At 47.9% G+C, this 16,263-nt stretch overlaps 2 protein-coding genes across 2 annotated transcripts in view; both read left to right on the forward strand.

Annotated features, from left to right (window-relative positions):
- Nucleotides 1-1,304: 1,304 nt before the first annotated feature.
- On the forward strand, nucleotides 1,305-3,239 carry LOC144180003 (uncharacterized). The gene is made up of 2 exons (XM_077708414.1): nucleotides 1,305-1,785; nucleotides 2,263-3,239. The coding sequence occupies exons 1-2, from the start codon at nucleotides 1,305-1,307 to the stop codon at nucleotides 3,237-3,239; spliced, it is 1,458 nt and encodes a 485-aa protein (XP_077564540.1).
- A 2,552-nt stretch (nucleotides 3,240-5,791) lies between these two features.
- LOC144180004 (uncharacterized) overlaps nucleotides 5,792-16,263 on the forward strand; it is a 33,466-nt gene continuing 22,994 nt past the window's right edge. Inside the window, exons 1-5 of the mRNA XM_077708415.1 lie at nucleotides 5,792-5,800; nucleotides 6,432-6,557; nucleotides 9,811-10,002; nucleotides 13,155-13,422; nucleotides 15,001-15,059. Of these exons, the coding sequence (XP_077564541.1) occupies nucleotides 5,792-5,800; nucleotides 6,432-6,557; nucleotides 9,811-10,002; nucleotides 13,155-13,422; nucleotides 15,001-15,059 (654 nt within the window). The remainder of the gene's footprint in view (nucleotides 5,801-6,431; nucleotides 6,558-9,810; nucleotides 10,003-13,154; nucleotides 13,423-15,000; nucleotides 15,060-16,263) is intronic.

Consider the following 16,263-nt stretch of genomic DNA (forward strand, 5'->3'; position numbering starts at 1 on the left):
GGTTGGGGCTCAACGGGCTCTCATTGGCTGTGGCCTCACGACGATCGCAACGATGGCACGACTGCATCTGGCTTGCCAGTCGCACGTCGTGAGCCTTCTCCGACCAGCGAACGACGCCAAAACAGGTCCTAACGATCAATCGTAACGACCAGTCGCATGCGAATCGCGTGCACAGGTCGTACATGTGTCTAGCGCTTTAACCTTCACAGCAGCTACCATTATCATCGCAAGAACAACAATGCCGCTACTTCACACATGATCATGATCATCATCAGCCCATTTTATGTCCACTACAGGACGAACAATTTTTGGCGAATTTCGAGAAACGCAAGTTCGGGAATGCGGACAAGTAGTGTAAGAATGCTCGCGCATTCTTGGACTATTTACAAAGCTTTTTACCGCTTCTTTGTGGCGAGCCATCATCATCATCACCAGCCCACCTACGCCCACTGCAGGGCAAAGGCATCTCCCATTATTCTCCAATTACCCCGGTCCAGTGCTAACTGCGACCAATTGATCACCGCAAACTTATTGATTTCATCTGCCCATCTAACTTTCTGCCGCACCCTGCAATGCTTGCCTTCTCTAGAGATCCACTCTGTTACCCTCAACGACCAACGGTTATCTTGCCTTCGCATTACATGCTCTGCCCACGTCCATTTCTTCTTCTTAATTCCTACTAATATGTTTTAACACGCGTTTGTACCCTCACCCACTCCGCTCTCTTCTTGACCCTTAACGTCACACCTATCACCTTCCGTTCCATTGCACGCTGAGTCGTCCTCAATTTAAGTTGAACCCTTTTAGTGACCTTCCAAGTTTCTGTCCCGTAGGTAAGTACCGGTAAGATGCAGCTGTCATACACTTTCTTCTTAAGGGACAATGGTAGGCTGCCATTCATTATCTGAGAATGCCTGCCGATTGCAGGCTAGCCAACACTTCGTCGAATCATTTTCAGGTGCTTTGGTCGTATCCAGCTTTTCCAAGGTTTCAAAATATTCATACCGCCCTGATTAACAGCATAATATCCCGCCGCAGCTACCCACATTTACTCACTTCAGAAGTGTCTAGTACGAGTATAGCGGAAGCTATGCCAGAGCTTCTGTCAGTCTATAAAGCCACTACCCTGACAACGCTTTTGTTCCCGATAGCGATAGCGCTTGCCCAGGGTGCGCAGAAAACTTGCGCCAACACACCCGAAGCCAGTCTAAAATGCGAAGCCGAAGCCCGTAGCCGGGCCACACAGTCGGCTCCAGGATGGCGGACATGGGCCCGCATTGACGCGGGGCCTGTCCCACGACGCCATGATTCTGGCGGCGCCGCTTCTGATAGCGCTCTTGCTGCCTGGCTGTGCCGTGTCGATCGCCGACGGAGAGATCGACCAGGGCCAGCAGCGAGGACTGCTTGAAGCGTTGCAGAAGCTTCGGATGCTGAACCTCGGGAGCGGACGCCTGCTACGCAAACAGGCCCCCGAAGCTGCAGCTCAACCATTGCCGGGACAACAGGTGAAAGCGGAACAATTGTCCCTTGACACAGTGGTGGCACGACAGAGTAAATTAGCTTCCCAGGACCTGGATTCATTGTTCAGGAATCAAATGAAGCGAGACCAGTCTCTGATGGTCCAGATAAACGTGTTCAACAGTGCTGGAAAAGGTTGTTGGAAGCGGAGGAAAGTGCTGCCACATCCGACTGAGATCTGGCCGGAGGCCACTACCGCCTTTTCCACAGCCGCTCGGTCTTCTCAGGACACCACAAGCAAGACACCTGCGCTGCCCATCGACTCGAGTATGGTGATGATGTCCTCGCTAGGGTCGCAACTGCCTACTACAACACTCTTGCGGGGCGTTAATGAATCGGGGGTTGATTATAATCAATCCCAGAGTGTCATCAAGCAAGTGACGCCTGTCAATTTTGTGGAAACCGCTGGACCACTTAATAACGTTCAGGGCGAGAAAGACTTGGTCAACAGTTCAGCTGGTAGCATTACTAGTGCCCCGGTAGCGTCAAGATCGTATTCGTACAGTGAGGAATATCCGCTGACACTCTTAGATCAGCTGCTTCCTCACGGCAACATCACCAATCCACCGGGAACTCCGGTCGCACCCATGTGGAAACCGCTGAGACCTGAGCCGTTTTTTCCCAATAACAATTTAAATCCTGGCAACATAAAAGGAAATTCAAACGTGGCCTTCGGAAATGCGGGTGGCTTGCTCAGAAATTTACCACCCGCGATAAAAATAACAATACCTGCCATGGTACCAGCTGACCGACCCGAGGACGACATGCAGCAACCGGACACTGGCACCACCATGTATTTTCCTGCCGGGGCTCTCGACGTCACTCAGAACAACCCGTGCGAATACACTTACGGCGATGGACTCAACTGCGACGACAATGGTCAGGTGTACCGGGCTAAGGCGTCCGGCATTCCCAGTTCCCCTTTTGACGTGCTCATCGGAAGCGTTGCCGCGGCCGTGGGAGGCAAGACTTGGCAGCGCACTGGTGCCGTTGCTGGAGACGAACCCTGCCAGTGCAGCGACACTGATCTCGAAGCCGCCTTAAAGAAACGCGCTTCGACCACTAGGCTGCCGCAGAACGGGCGTTCCTCCAGGGCACAACTCAACCTTCAGAAGCGGCTGTGGCCGGTGCCACTCGTACAAAAGCCCGTGGTCAGGGTATTTGGCAGCTTACGCTACCCGCCTACCACCGATAACACGTACGACTACGCAACCACGTATGTGTACGAAGACTACTACCCTACAGCGTACTACGAGGCACTACCAGTGCAACAGAAGTCGCCTCCAGCTCAGTATCGTCCCCGGCTGAAAATCCCGTCCCAGCCGCGGTCACAACCGCAAGCACAGCCAGTGAAGATAGGGGGAGTGAGTTTGTTCCATCAGCCCGATGTGGGAGTGTACGCTGCCCGCGTGCCAAACAACGATCCGGCGGTCGGCAACAAACTACTACGGCCTATCAAGCCCGCCGCAGGCCCAACGCGCACGAACGACGCCGCGAAAAAGAGGGTCGCTCGCGATGTGAGGGCCGTCGACGTTCGCGCTGAGAGCATGTGCCCATGCAGCACCACACAAAAGCCGCCTTGCACGAAAACGCGGAAGAAGTGCGTCAAAAAGCCACCTTGCACAAAGAAGGTGAAAAAGTGCAAGAAGCCATGCCCGAAGAAGGTTGAACAGCCCATAATGCCGTATCCGTACTTCAGTGGCTCAAGAATTCGCCGGTAGCGTCTGTAACACAGCGCATGAACACGGATGGTCGCTTCCTGCGGGAGGTATGCATGTGACACCTCGCCCTCACTGCCCATGCAGACGGCCTGAATAAGGAGTGCTCTCTGACCTGACCATGCATTTCGGTATGGTATGTTACGATATAAGATACGTTATTCGGGGAACTGGAACACGTAGCTTTTGTGGTGCAGATCCCTCGCTAAAACGTGTTACACCAGTTGGTTAATTGGGCATACGTGCAAATACCGAAAATCTGAATTTTAAATGTAACTCAATTTCGGATGAGTTATGCTGTTTCGCCTATTCGTACTAAATACGTGACTTTTTATAGCGTAATGTTTTGCAGAAAATAAAACTACTGGGTGACGAGGGCCTTGCTAAGTAGTGTGCCAGACAAGCATTTCACGCAGTGATTCATGTATTGAAATGAATGTCAATGACTGCGGCCGATAGCGTCTTCACTATGACTCTTGTAGACCAAATGCACCTCAGCGCATTATAGGGGTAGAGAATTCGAAAGCATTATTGGCAATAAAGTATGCACCCTGGACATGAAGTTGCGCTGAACCTATATGTTCCTGCACTGTGGATGCCGCCATAAACCAGAAGCTGTCACGACTTACAGGCCCTTATGCGCACCCCAGAGCGCTGTGCGCTCGCAAGCCTTACCTCTTCGATGCTATCTTTAGGGGAAGTCGATTTTATCGAGCGGATAATTTTTCCTGTGTTTCTCAACTAACGTAGATTGCGTATGAACCTTTATTGACTCGCTTTTTATTAATTGAGCTGTCGGCCTTTTTGTGCGCCATGGACGCCAGCTTTTTGACCTACAAGGGTAACTAACGTCTTCGCACTAAATGTTGCTTGCCCTTTGGCTGCGACGCGCCTCATAGTGCGTACTTCACAACTGAACGATATGAACACCACGTACATCAGACATAAAACGCAAAGCGAGGCCAATGGCGGCGACGTGTTCTATAACGCGTGCATCAGGAAAGCTTTCAGTTTCGGCGGAGGTGGTGGCGGAGTAGCGTAGATATATTCTGCAGCAAACCGCTGCAGAGAAAAATTGTATGTTTCCCCACTTTTGATGTATCTGAGCTTCCCGATTTTAGCATATTCTCTTGTCTGCTTGACTCTACAGTGTTTTGGTACTATCGCATCGTTTGGGCGTATTCTCCTATTCATTGAAGGGGACATGAAGACAAAACAAACGTTTGGTTCATTCACAAAATTGCCTTGTTAAAATCATGCTGACACCACTTTTAACGTAAATGTTGCTCAAATGATCTAATAATTAGAAAAAATGGAATGGGCCTACGACCCACTAGCCCATTTCCGCAACAGAACCAAAGATGTCATACCAGCCTGCTCTGCGATTGGCGGAGGCCGGCAAAAGCAAACGCAAATTAGGCAGAGCTAACAAGCTTGCCGAACGAGCTATTTGCGTGTAAACGTAGGGCACATTTATTCTAAAGCAATAAGAATGGTGGGACGAACAGTGGAAGTTACGAAAGCACACGTAAAAATAGAAGTACCGATGGGTACTGCTGTTGGTACTGCGCGCACTATGTTTGGTTTATGAAATCGAGGGCTGGACGGGAGCACGTCGGGTCAGGAAATCACATGACAACAATAAAAACTGGCACCGACCAAGAATCTTTAAAATCTAAAAAAGATGTTTGGGCTCCCGTACGTGTGCCTTGTTCACAAATCCTGTGCCAGTTTTTATTCTTGTCATATTGTTACGGCGAAGGTATTGTATTAACCAAAGGTATTTACAAGGGGAAGCCAGAGCAGAGTGTCCAGATTCACGCACGAACCAAGTCGAGAGCGATCGTCGTCGACTTCCTCTTCTAGCTGCTGAGCTCTCATCAGACCCTCTCTCCAGCACAGACACTGACGCATACCCGTCGGCTCAGTACATAGCCGAACATCCCCGTCACAATATGTTTGGGTTAGCTGCACAGCACTGCGGTGCTTTGGGGTTGTCTCAGACGACACTGGCCGATTGACGGAAGCAACTGTGTCATACGTGGCCATATTTGCTGAGCGAGCACTATGTTTTACGAAACCATTATTTTTTCTCAGAAAAAAAAACAAGCAAAGTTTAAATGCCGTCAAAAACAAACCATCTAGGTTCACTAACGGTAAACAAGGATTCGCAATTGGCTGCAGAGCGGTAGGTTCCTGTGATGTCATTGCAGACCTCGAAAACACACAATTTAGTGGGAAAATCAAAATTCTAACTTAAAATGAATAGTTTCTCAGTGAATAAAGCATCTTTTGCCTCCGGACAAGCGTTGGGGGCACTATAAAGTCCGAAATCGTTCGAATAAAACAAACTTGTATTTTGTCTTCATGGCCCCTTTAAAGAAAAAGAAGAGTCTGATGTCGAGGTTGTATCGTGGAGTCTCACTCCATGTAAAGTACAGCAACATGTATCAGAAATCACTACATTATCCGATTTGAGGTCAATTTTATAGGCATTAATTTTCTTTTCCGGCTCTCTATTGTACCATACAGTCGTGTTTTTTGTTCTAAGACACATGAAGGAGGTACGTTTAGCTTGGGACCCTGGCTATACTGACATCAAGGGAAACCAGATATATCGGGCCATTTAGCTAATCTCGCTGTCACAACTCCCGTTCAATTCGGCGTACCTATAATGGCTCTTGCTGCATATTCAAGGGTAATACGGTATTGGCATTCAAACGCTGCTTGCTGAGATGAACTCCAATCATTTGAAGAGTATCAACATTTAATGTTCGGGTGTAGCGTTCCTGTTTGGGGTTCTCGGCAACGCAAAGTGACCTTCACCGAGTTGCGCTGCAGGATTCCAAGGCTAAATTTCTATGTGTTTAGAACAAGGCTTTCCCCTACGGAACTATGTGTGCGGTACCTCGTACCAGAAAAAATGGATCATTTTTTTCTTGCTTGTCGCCGCTTCTCGGTAGCTGGACAACTGCTTTCGAAGAATCCTATTGAGCGTTCTGGATTGACTCTGTCGGTTTCACTTATATTTCTATCGGGACACAATCTTGGGTATGAAAAAATGAACCGATATATTTGTATTCATGCTTTCCTTCTTGCTTCAGGTAGTCTGAATTGCGGAATGGTACTCATTAACGGGTAATTGAGATTTTAAGCATAACGAAGTTTGATGCTACGGCCCTTTTATTTCCGTAGATAAAGCAGTATTCTGAGGTCCTCACCGTGTACGAGCATCCAGAGAACCAGAAGAATCTGGTGAACAGGGTACGGCAACTGCCGCCAGAGGTTTCCTGGACTGAGGAGACCTACCACGTCGTACCGGCAAGGACCAAGCCCTAGCTAGTCTTTTCAACCAAACAACGTTTATTTCTCTCTCTCTGACGTCCTCACAAGCTTCGATAAGTGATTAAGCCCTAGCCAATCCCCCCTTGTGGGTACGTCCGAAATCTTTGAGGACATCATCATCATCATCACAATCATCATCATCAACAACATTAGATTCACGGCGCCGAGTGAAACTCCACACATCTCCGTCCCTACTTACCCAATACGCCTCTCAGGCCTGGTGCGTTCCTATACTCAATAAACAGTTTACAACAACGTTGCAACTGGTGCAACGGTTAATTCATTTCAATGTAGCTTTGCGTGCAAGTGGCCTGGGGCACATTTACAGCACAACGCAAGGGCATAAACGAAAATCACGTCGTACGCGTCGCGTTGGCTTTTAGAAAAATAAATAAAACACCCGCGTTAAAAAAAATTCAGGAAAGCTTGCACTCACGCGCAAGACTGGAATGCCAAGCTGTTGTAGGTGAGCATCACAGGACAGATAGTTATGTTTAGGTATCATTGTTTATTTGCATAGTTGCGGGGCGAGTAATCGCCGTACTATGCATCGAAGATGTCCTCTTCGCGGCGAGTGGTTGATTGCAAAGTCACCCTCAGCATTTTACAGTTACATCAGCTCTTCGTCAGAGTCACGAAGCAGCTGTGGCGGGATCTCCAAGTCGTCTCGGGAAGCAGTGGCGCGCTCATAGCCATGTCTCCAATTATCCATAGTGATTTCTAGAGGATGCCTAGGCCGTGGTGACCTCTCCGCAGCAAATATGACGAGACAGCCAAGCAGGGTGTCTTGTCATATTTCGTATTAGCGCTGGAGGTATTTTTACATTGCGGTAGCGCTTGGCGACCGTTCTGGGGATTTTTTTTTTTTTCGCTAAAGGAACTGCCCTAGCCGGCGTCTCGGCGGTCGCCGCGAGGCACGCGCTCACGAGCGCTCGCCATTCTATCGCTCTTTGGGATTTCTGCCAGTGTTTTTGCTAACGCAGTGTCTAGAGTGCCGTCCGACGGCGCCCTATCTGATCGTTGCAGGCATGGCTACAGTGCCGTCCGACGACATTCGAATATTTAACACTAGGCTAGCAACGGCCACAGGGTCTGTCGTTGTAGTGTAGAGGATACGTCTTAGCTACTTTGTCCAAAAGTCGGTGATTCGAGACCGCCTCTTGCCTGGGTCGTTTTTTTTTTCATTATTTTAATTGAATTGTAATATTGATGCCTTAGGTTAGTTTTGGTCTTTTAAATTATTTCTTTGTGTGCGTTAGGTTACCTCATGTTATGTTTAGGTTAGGTTGCCTAGCATTGCGTTCTTTAGAGCGATGTACTGCCAGACGCAGCAATTATGTTATAAAACGCCGGTGGACATCGACACAGTGGAGTGCTTATAATACCGTCGGACGGCACTCTAGACACGGCCTTTTGCTAAAGCCAATGCGCGTGCCGAGATTGCTTAGAGGTCACCGCAAGGCACGCGCTCACGGGAGCTCGATATTTTCTTGGTGTCGCGGGTTCGATTTCCGGCCGCAGTGGCCGCTTTTCTGATGGAGGCGAAAAGCAAAAACGCCCGTGTTTGCGAGACTTAGGCGCACGTTAAAGATCCCCAGGTCGTCAAAATTAATCCGGAGCCCTCCACTACGCCGCGTCTCATCGCCTGCATTGCGGCGGCGCGTTGAACGGTATACAATTAATAAATCATTTTCTTGGTATTCGTTCCTGCAACGGCGAACTTAAGGCTTGTACAACAGCTCCACTGTCAAACCGGCTTCAGACAAAGGTGAGATGAAAGCAGAACATGAACATACATTACACACTTCAGCCTCGCGCTGTCGCAAACGGCGTCATACCCGACAAATGGAAAAAAAACCTAAATCGAGACAGGCGCCGAAGAAAGGCAGTAGAAAAGCAATCCAAGAAGAAAAAAAAATTAAAAACTATTCATACATGCTGTTCACAGCAGCAAACACAACAACAAAAACAACAACAAAAAAAAAAAAAAAACCAACGGGCATCTGCAACTCCGGTTGCCTGGTTCCAATAGGGCAGATCCGGCCAACTCCGCCAAATATCCCCTGAAAAGACAATGTCATGCACAGTATTTCAATATGATAGCTACGTACTAAATGGAAATTCACCAGCATATAGATTCGGCCAAATGTGTTTTATTGGGTGTCATTTATTTTGCTCACGATAAAGCTTCTTTAGAGCTAATTGGCAACAAGCCATGGTAAGGCACTTCTCATGGCACACGCTAGCTCTCTAATGGGCAAAAAAGGCTAAAATCTTTGGCCAATTAGTGTCATTGAATCGACTAACTAAGCGCGATGAATATCACTCATAACATATCACAACTATTCATCCAGATAATCTTTCTATGATTGCGGACTGATATTCGGTTAAATTCTTCAATTTGATTATCAACCTAAAAGAGGTGGCTGTTTACATGGGGAACATCTTCGCCACATGATACGAGAGTGCGACGTCAGCCCAAAACACCCACCCCTCATCAGCAACTCCTCCACTAAGAACCCCACCCTTACCCCTAGCGAGCGATGGGAGATCTTGCTGTCCAGCCCCGCCTTGGAGGATCAGCTACGGCTTGTTACCAGGGGCCAGGTGGCGAAGGCAGATATGAAATCCTGTGAAGAGGGATCCACTCTCATCCAGCGCGTTTAGCGCTGACATACTGTGCAATTAAAGTTACAGCTCCTCCTTGCCACTAAACTCTCCTCATTGTTCCTGAGCGACTACGCTCTAAGTTTGCTAAGATATCATCACCACCATATTTCTTTCTTGTAGCCCTCTCGCCTAACATTTGTGGCCAGATAGATGGAGAGAAAATTATTAGTCACGATGTGCCCGTCAAGAGCAGCAGCCACTGCACCATCGGGACGACCAGCACTTACGTCTCAGCGAGAGGTGCTTCTTAACAGTAGACGAAGAAAAACAAGCAGGTATCGCAGAGGTATCCGCCTCTCGAAAACGATTAGTCTCCACGCCTTCATCCTCGTCACCACCATCATCATCATTAGAATACCTTGAGGAGACGAAGAAGAAGAACCAGGCCAGGCTTCCATTTAGGTCACAGCTCCTCGTCATCTTCGTCAAAGCCGTGCGTTAGGCTGTGGCAGCGCCGCGCATACCAGGCAGAATGGCTACAATGGCTCTGCTGCATCTGCTGTGCCTAGTGGCTTTGAGCTGCGCGGGCAACTGTTTTTTGCTGCCACCCGACTCCCAGGCGTTCACAAGGAAAGCTGGGGACCTCCCAGACTACGACACCTACCGCGCTCAAGAGCGGGGGAGACTGCAGCAGCTACAAGAGCAGCAGCTGGACGAGACCAACGGCGTTGACAACACCAGCGGTAGGCCCGCACCAGCACCAAACCCAAGCTTGCAGAGGCACGACCCTCGCGGGGAGGTTTTCCTCAATGTTGGCCACAACCATACAAAATGGAGCAGAGAAGAATATCTTCGCCAGATTGTCCACTTCATGCACAGCAATCAGGTGTGCACACCGTTCTTTTCAAGCATCGTTAGGTGTTCTGTCGTTTCGAGCACAAATATGTCTTTCACTTAACCGTATTGGCTTAAAACTAAAAAAAAGGTAATTAGGTACATAGATGGTTACATTACCCTAACCAGCAATTGTTTTTTTTTTCGGAAGCGTATTAATGGCGATTTTCGGCGCGAGCCTGTAACATTACCGTGAGACTGAATTCCCCAGGAGACGTATTGCAGAATTGCAGAAACACAAATTTCTGAACAATAATTTATTTTCGCTTTGTTTAACCCGATATCACGTCAGTAATTTCAATTGAATTTTCTTGTGCAAAGCGTGTAGGCTTATTTTCACCGTATTTAAGCAGTATATATCAAGCGCCCTAAAGTACAATAAGCCTATTTACCCCTCATGACGGTAGTCTAACTGTGTCAAGCTAAAGCCTTTTTAAGTGCAGAGCACTTTAGGGGCTCGCCTTGACGTCGTAGCTGGCTCGCTGGACCCAAGTAGAGCCGCACGGCCTACCGTCGGCCCGGCGTAACCCAGAAGCCTCGAGTGACAAGCGGTGTATATAGTCATACGCGTTGGAAACTCGTGAACCGCTGGCGCTTGACATACATCTTCCTATTGTTAAGCGCGAAGAAAACTGTATGTACATTTGAGGCAAAACATTCGTAATTAACCTGCAGCGACAACGTTCATTTAGTTAGGAAGCTTGATTTGGTTGGTTTTTACGAAAGTAAGCGAAAAAAGTGGCAGTGCAACGCCGCAACGTGCGGGTGGAAAAGCAAGTACAAAACGAACAAAACTCCCACTCGCGCAGTTTCAGGGAGGGGGCGCGCGAGCACTGCGAAGGCGGGAAATTTGAGCGGTTAACGGCAGTACAGCCCATTCAGCGAATCTTTCCTCTGCACTTCCGGCAGCTTTAACATTGAATGGAATAGCTTTTATTATTTTCTTGTTAGGAAAGCCGTACATATTAATTTCAAAAACGTATTTTAAAGTACAGCCTGTAAAAGGCTTGTCTATAACACAGCTTTCGTACTTTCAGCCCTATCCTGCCCGGCCGGTGCGGGATGTGAATAAAACTACTGCGGAATTCTGAAGTCTTAGCCCTTCCCTTTGACCTCCGACATGCTTGGAACGAGTATGTTTCGGCAGTTTTCGGATGTGACCCGCCGCGGTGGCTCAGTGGCTAAGGCGTTGCGCTGCTGAGCACGAGGTCGCTGGTTCGATTCCCGGCCGCGGCGGCCGCTTTTCTGATGGAGGCGAAAAGCAAAAATGCCCGTGTGTTCGAGATTTCGGCGCACGTTAAAGATCCCCAGGTGGCCAAAATTAATCCGGAGACCTCCACTACGGCGCGCCTCATCGCCTGCGTTGCGTCGGCGCGTTAAACACCGCAATCAATCAATCAGTTTTCGGATGTGGCTGGTTGAAGTTGAAATCGCTGTTATAGACAAGCGTTTTACCGACTGTACACTGGGTATTCTACAGGAACTCTATAACCATGGATGGGTTCAAGATATTTTTTTTTGCTACGTAGTGGTTTTACTGAGGACTTGAAAAAGTTATCAGAAGTTCCATTCATGTCATATACACTTTCCTGTGTAACGAGGGAGGGCACATAAAAATGCTTTATTTGCGTTCTAAAACAGACATATTGAACCTACATAAGCTAGATTTGTACCCTAGCCAGGTCCCATGACTATCAGAACTGTACAGATTAGATTGACAATCATAGCTGAGTGACTATACACAGAAGCACAACATAGCTTACTTACTGCACTTGGCGTCTTCTGTTCATATCACTTGACATCATTGTCAGGCTAAGCACTGCGTTGCTTCCTGAAAAAACGTTGTACTAGGGTACATATCTAATTTAGGTATTAGAGCTCCTGTACTTGTACGACCTATAAATGATTCATAATCATTTGTCATATTCAACTGACATCGCCATGCAAACAAGTCTAAAGTAGAAATATAGGTAATGATTGGGGATCTGTTTTCGGAAAACTTGTTTTAAAATTAACATAAATAAATCGAAAGCAATTCAAACCAGGCAACCAGTGAAGCAGCTCTTCTGTTTAGGCAATGAAATGCAGAGGAGTAGGATGTATTAAAATATTTCACGCACGTTTTCAGTACTACTGCCACTGACGCGAGCGAAACAGGTGAATTAGAATGGTCCGGGATGAACTAGGGAAGCACGCTAAGGTAATTATGATAGATTGCATTTCTCAATAAGAATTACTTCAACCAATTTGTTCTGGTATTGGTACCGTATTAGGCGGAAACCACGATTCCTAGTATACCAACTCGGAATAAAAAACTTCGTGCAGCTCGAAGGGTCATGAAAAGAGAGAGATTCAGCAGGTGTAGCGTTAGGGATATAAAATGAACGCCATAATTAGAGACCACACTACTGTCAACTGAAGTTATGAGTACACGTGGCCGCTAATTGCTTTCCGGAATACCGTAAACAGATGTACCACCCAAATAACAGAATGCTACCAAGGGAAGACGAAACTCGGTGGATAGACGTGATTCGGAAATGTCGCGCCACAGCCGAATAACCCCCTCTACGGTAAACTCGCTATTGTCCACTTTAAGGAATTCTTTTATCAACACGGGGTGTTGAAAAATTTCAAATCTCGATACCACGATTTACTTACCGTACCTCTCTTGAAACACCACGTCTACGCGACTTCTTCTGCGTGCTCCGTGTTCAATGTTTTTACTACCACCATTTTGCTGATGCTCTCGTAGTTTCGCAACATTCATTATGTCCGCAGCCCTGGTGTCTCCATGCCACTAACGATAATGCAGAACGTTATAGTCAGAAGTAAGAAGTAAGGAAGCGGAAGTAAGGAAGTAAGGAAGCGGAAGTAACTCATGTTCCATTATTGTCCCTATTTGGGGCTCCATTATGGTGTCACTACTCGCGTAGTTTCTCGTGAATCCTGTAGGAAAGCTTTCTTGATTACCACGAGCAAGATGCCGCCAGGTTGTCCACGCAGCTGCCTTCTTCGCTTCCCCTTTCGGCACTTCGTGGTCGATGTCTGTGGTGCTCTTCATGAACGCAGGTGGCGCTATACATAGCCTGCGCATGCGTGCTCATGGGCGTGGTCCTACTTTTCACGCTCGTTGTGGTGTGCGGCGGAAAGAGGGAGCACCCCGGAGACAGCAGCAGTTTCCCGCTGGGCCGGAGGAGGCACCACCACGCCGACTATATTCCCCTGCTCGACCGGAAGCCGCTGCTGGCGGGCAGCTCGCGACAGAGCCAGTACGAGAGCGGCGACGACGACGAATACGACGAGCTCGACACAGCGTTGCTCATGCAGAGCCTCCGCGGTAAACGCTCACCGACCCTCTCGACCGCCACGATGTCCGAAGTGGGCGTGGAAACGAGCTCCCGGCTTCCTCACGGTATAGAAGCTGAAAAAAAAATTGATTCACTCGTTGTTGCTTATTACAGGATTACGTGACACGTGGGAAGCGTGATAATTTCGATTGTCATAGCACTGTATGTGATGGCTCTTTCGAATGCCTCTCGTGCAGTCTCAACGAAATGAACCACATAATGACCGCAACTAGTGCATCATTTTTTATTTATTTAATACTATCCTGTGGGTTTTGCTGTACCCGTGCGCTATTTTTACTCTACATTTTCAGCGGCGGCGAGAAAGAACTAGAATTTAGGTTTCCGGTTTTTAAGGAGGAAACGCACGGGGCTGTGGTTGAGTTGAGAAACCAACTCCCGAGCATGTATAAAACTTGGTAGAGGCTATATGACGTAGTGCATAGTATGCTAGAACAAAGATTGCACTGTAGCCGAGAAACGATACCCAGCACCACACCATCTGCGGCATCACTGCTGTAATTGTATTAACTTTACTAGAAAGGCTTTCTCAATATTACAGAATTCACATAAAGTATACAAAGACGTTCATGGTGACTTTCTTATCGAGAACAACTGACAACTCAGAATGTCAGGGAAGTTGTATTCATAAACAGGAAGGCACGCGATGAACGAAAGAGGGCAGTTTCCACTGATGCCAAATCACTCGGCATTTTCTGCTTCCCTTGCTACCTACATCTTCTCGCGGGGGCACTGCAAACGCTGTCCGGCGCCAGTGCGCAACGTTTCGCCGAATTGCCGTACACGCTCGTGAGCGGCAGTTAGTACGATGCGTCGTCACGTATTTGGCTAGCAATAACCATGACCTACGGAAGATGAACCCCTCATAACTAACCTCACGGTGCAAATGGACAAGTGGAAATGAACAACGGGATGATGGGAGGCAGTTGAGGTCATCCCGCTCTGCATAATATTGCATAGGATCGAAACGCGAAAACACTATCCAGCTAACGACAGTGACGGATTAGAACACAGTAGGGACACGCGATTGTCCCTGGTAGATTCTTGGTATTGAGAGGAGCTGTCCTTAGTTCTCTCCTCCAAGAAGCAATGCCGAATCACGCACATCTCATTGACATGATGAACACGCTGATGCGGAACTGTGTGCGGTGTTTAGTCTGTTTATGGTATTTTAGTCACGTTCTGTGCTCCTGCCAATTGATTCGGTAGAACTAAATGTATCCATTTACAGCCAAGCTGTTCGTGTCGCTGTCGCGGAAACTTCTTTCGTCCTTCTTGCTGTCGATGTCACATTTCACTACGACCTTCTACAGAACAGAAATTTAAGCGAAAAATATTTCGTTACTTAACGGCATACCCCTCCTGAGCTGGGGGGGGTTCATGGTTCTTTATCCCAATAGTAGAAGAGGAATGGCGTCGGTCGGGAATAGACTGGCAATCACAATGGGTGGCCGCTTTAATTATTGAGATTCTCCCATCAAATTATAGTTACCAATACTGGTCAGGGGTTTTTCAGGTGTATTACGGTAGGTTTCTGTTTTATTTTTCAGAAATGCTTTCAGAATCTTCTGAAGCCGTCATGAAAGCCCACAAAGAAGCCGTTAAGCGGGTAAGGTCTACTGGCTTGCTTCTTGTTCATCATCATCATCACCATCTTAATCATCCTGTCTACGCCTACTGCAGGGCACAGGTCTCTCCCATAGATCTCCAGTTATACCGGCCCTGTTGAAACGGGATCAATTTATCCCGGCATATTTCTTGATCTTGTCTGTCCACCTAACTTTCTGCCGCGCCTGCCACGGTGGCCTTCTCTGGGACCCACTGTGGCACCCTTAATGGCCAACGGTTATCTTGCCTTCGCACTGCATGCCCTCTCCACGCCCATTAGTTTTCCTTAATTTCTACTAATATTTCCTTAACACTCTTTTTTTCCTGTCTCCCTTCGCACTCTTCATGTCCCGTAACGTTACACCTGTCATCCTTCATTCCATTGCTCGCTGAGTCGTCCACAATATAAGTAGAACCCTTCTAGTGCTCCTCCAAGTTTCTGGGCCATAGGTGAGTACCGGTAAGATGCAGCTGTCATGCACTTTCTTGTTCAGGCACAATGGTAGGCTGCCATTCATTATCTGAGAATGGCTGCCGAATGCATTGATTCATTCGTTGTAGGGTTTAACGCGTCGACGCAACGCAGGCTATGAGGCGCGCCGTAGTGGAGGGCTCCGGATTAATTTTGATCACCTGGGGATCTTTAACGTGCGCTGAAATCTCGAACACACAAGCGTTTTTGCTTTTCGCCTCCATCAGAAAAGCGGCCGCCACGGCCGGGAATCGAACCCACGACCACACGACCACGTGCTCAGCAGCGCAACGCCTTAGCCACTGAGCCACCGAGGCGGGTGGCTGCCGAATGCACTCCACTCCATTCTAACCCTTCTAATTACATGTGCCTCATGGCTTGCTTTTAGGCGTACAAATAAACTGTAGCTTCTTTTCTTACATTACGTGCATAATTATTATATGGTCAATGCGTGCGATTTAGGCTACCTTGCGATCGACCTGTGAGGATCTCGGCCGACCGAGGCAGAAAATTGTTTACGTGATAGTTCAAAAAGTTTCTAAGTGGGACACTCAGAGCCACGAATGGCATTGGCGGTTACAGGAAAGTCAGATATTTAGTAATTCAAGCAATTATTGTTGGGATTTTAAACTTGGAATGGTGAGCAGCAGACGTGCAACCAATCATTAAAACTTGTGCAGGGCCGAACACGATGTGAACTCGGCTTAGCAAGCTATTTGCGCCGCAGTAGATG

This window comes from Haemaphysalis longicornis, unplaced genomic scaffold (assembly GCF_048455015.1).
Source record: "Haemaphysalis longicornis isolate Haplotype H1 unplaced genomic scaffold, Haemaphysalis longicornis Haplotype H1 scaffold_4, whole genome shotgun sequence".
NCBI classification, from domain to species: Eukaryota; Metazoa; Arthropoda; class Arachnida; order Ixodida; family Ixodidae; genus Haemaphysalis; species Haemaphysalis longicornis.

Coding starts and splice junctions, on each gene's coding strand:
- LOC144180003 (XM_077708414.1), top strand. CDS start 1,305: ATGATTCTGGCGGCGCCGCTTCTGATAGCGCTCTTGCTGCCTGGCTGT. Junction 1,786..2,262: donor TGCGCTGCCCATCGACTCGA/GTATGGTGATGA, acceptor CCATGGTACCAG/CTGACCGACCCGAGGACGAC.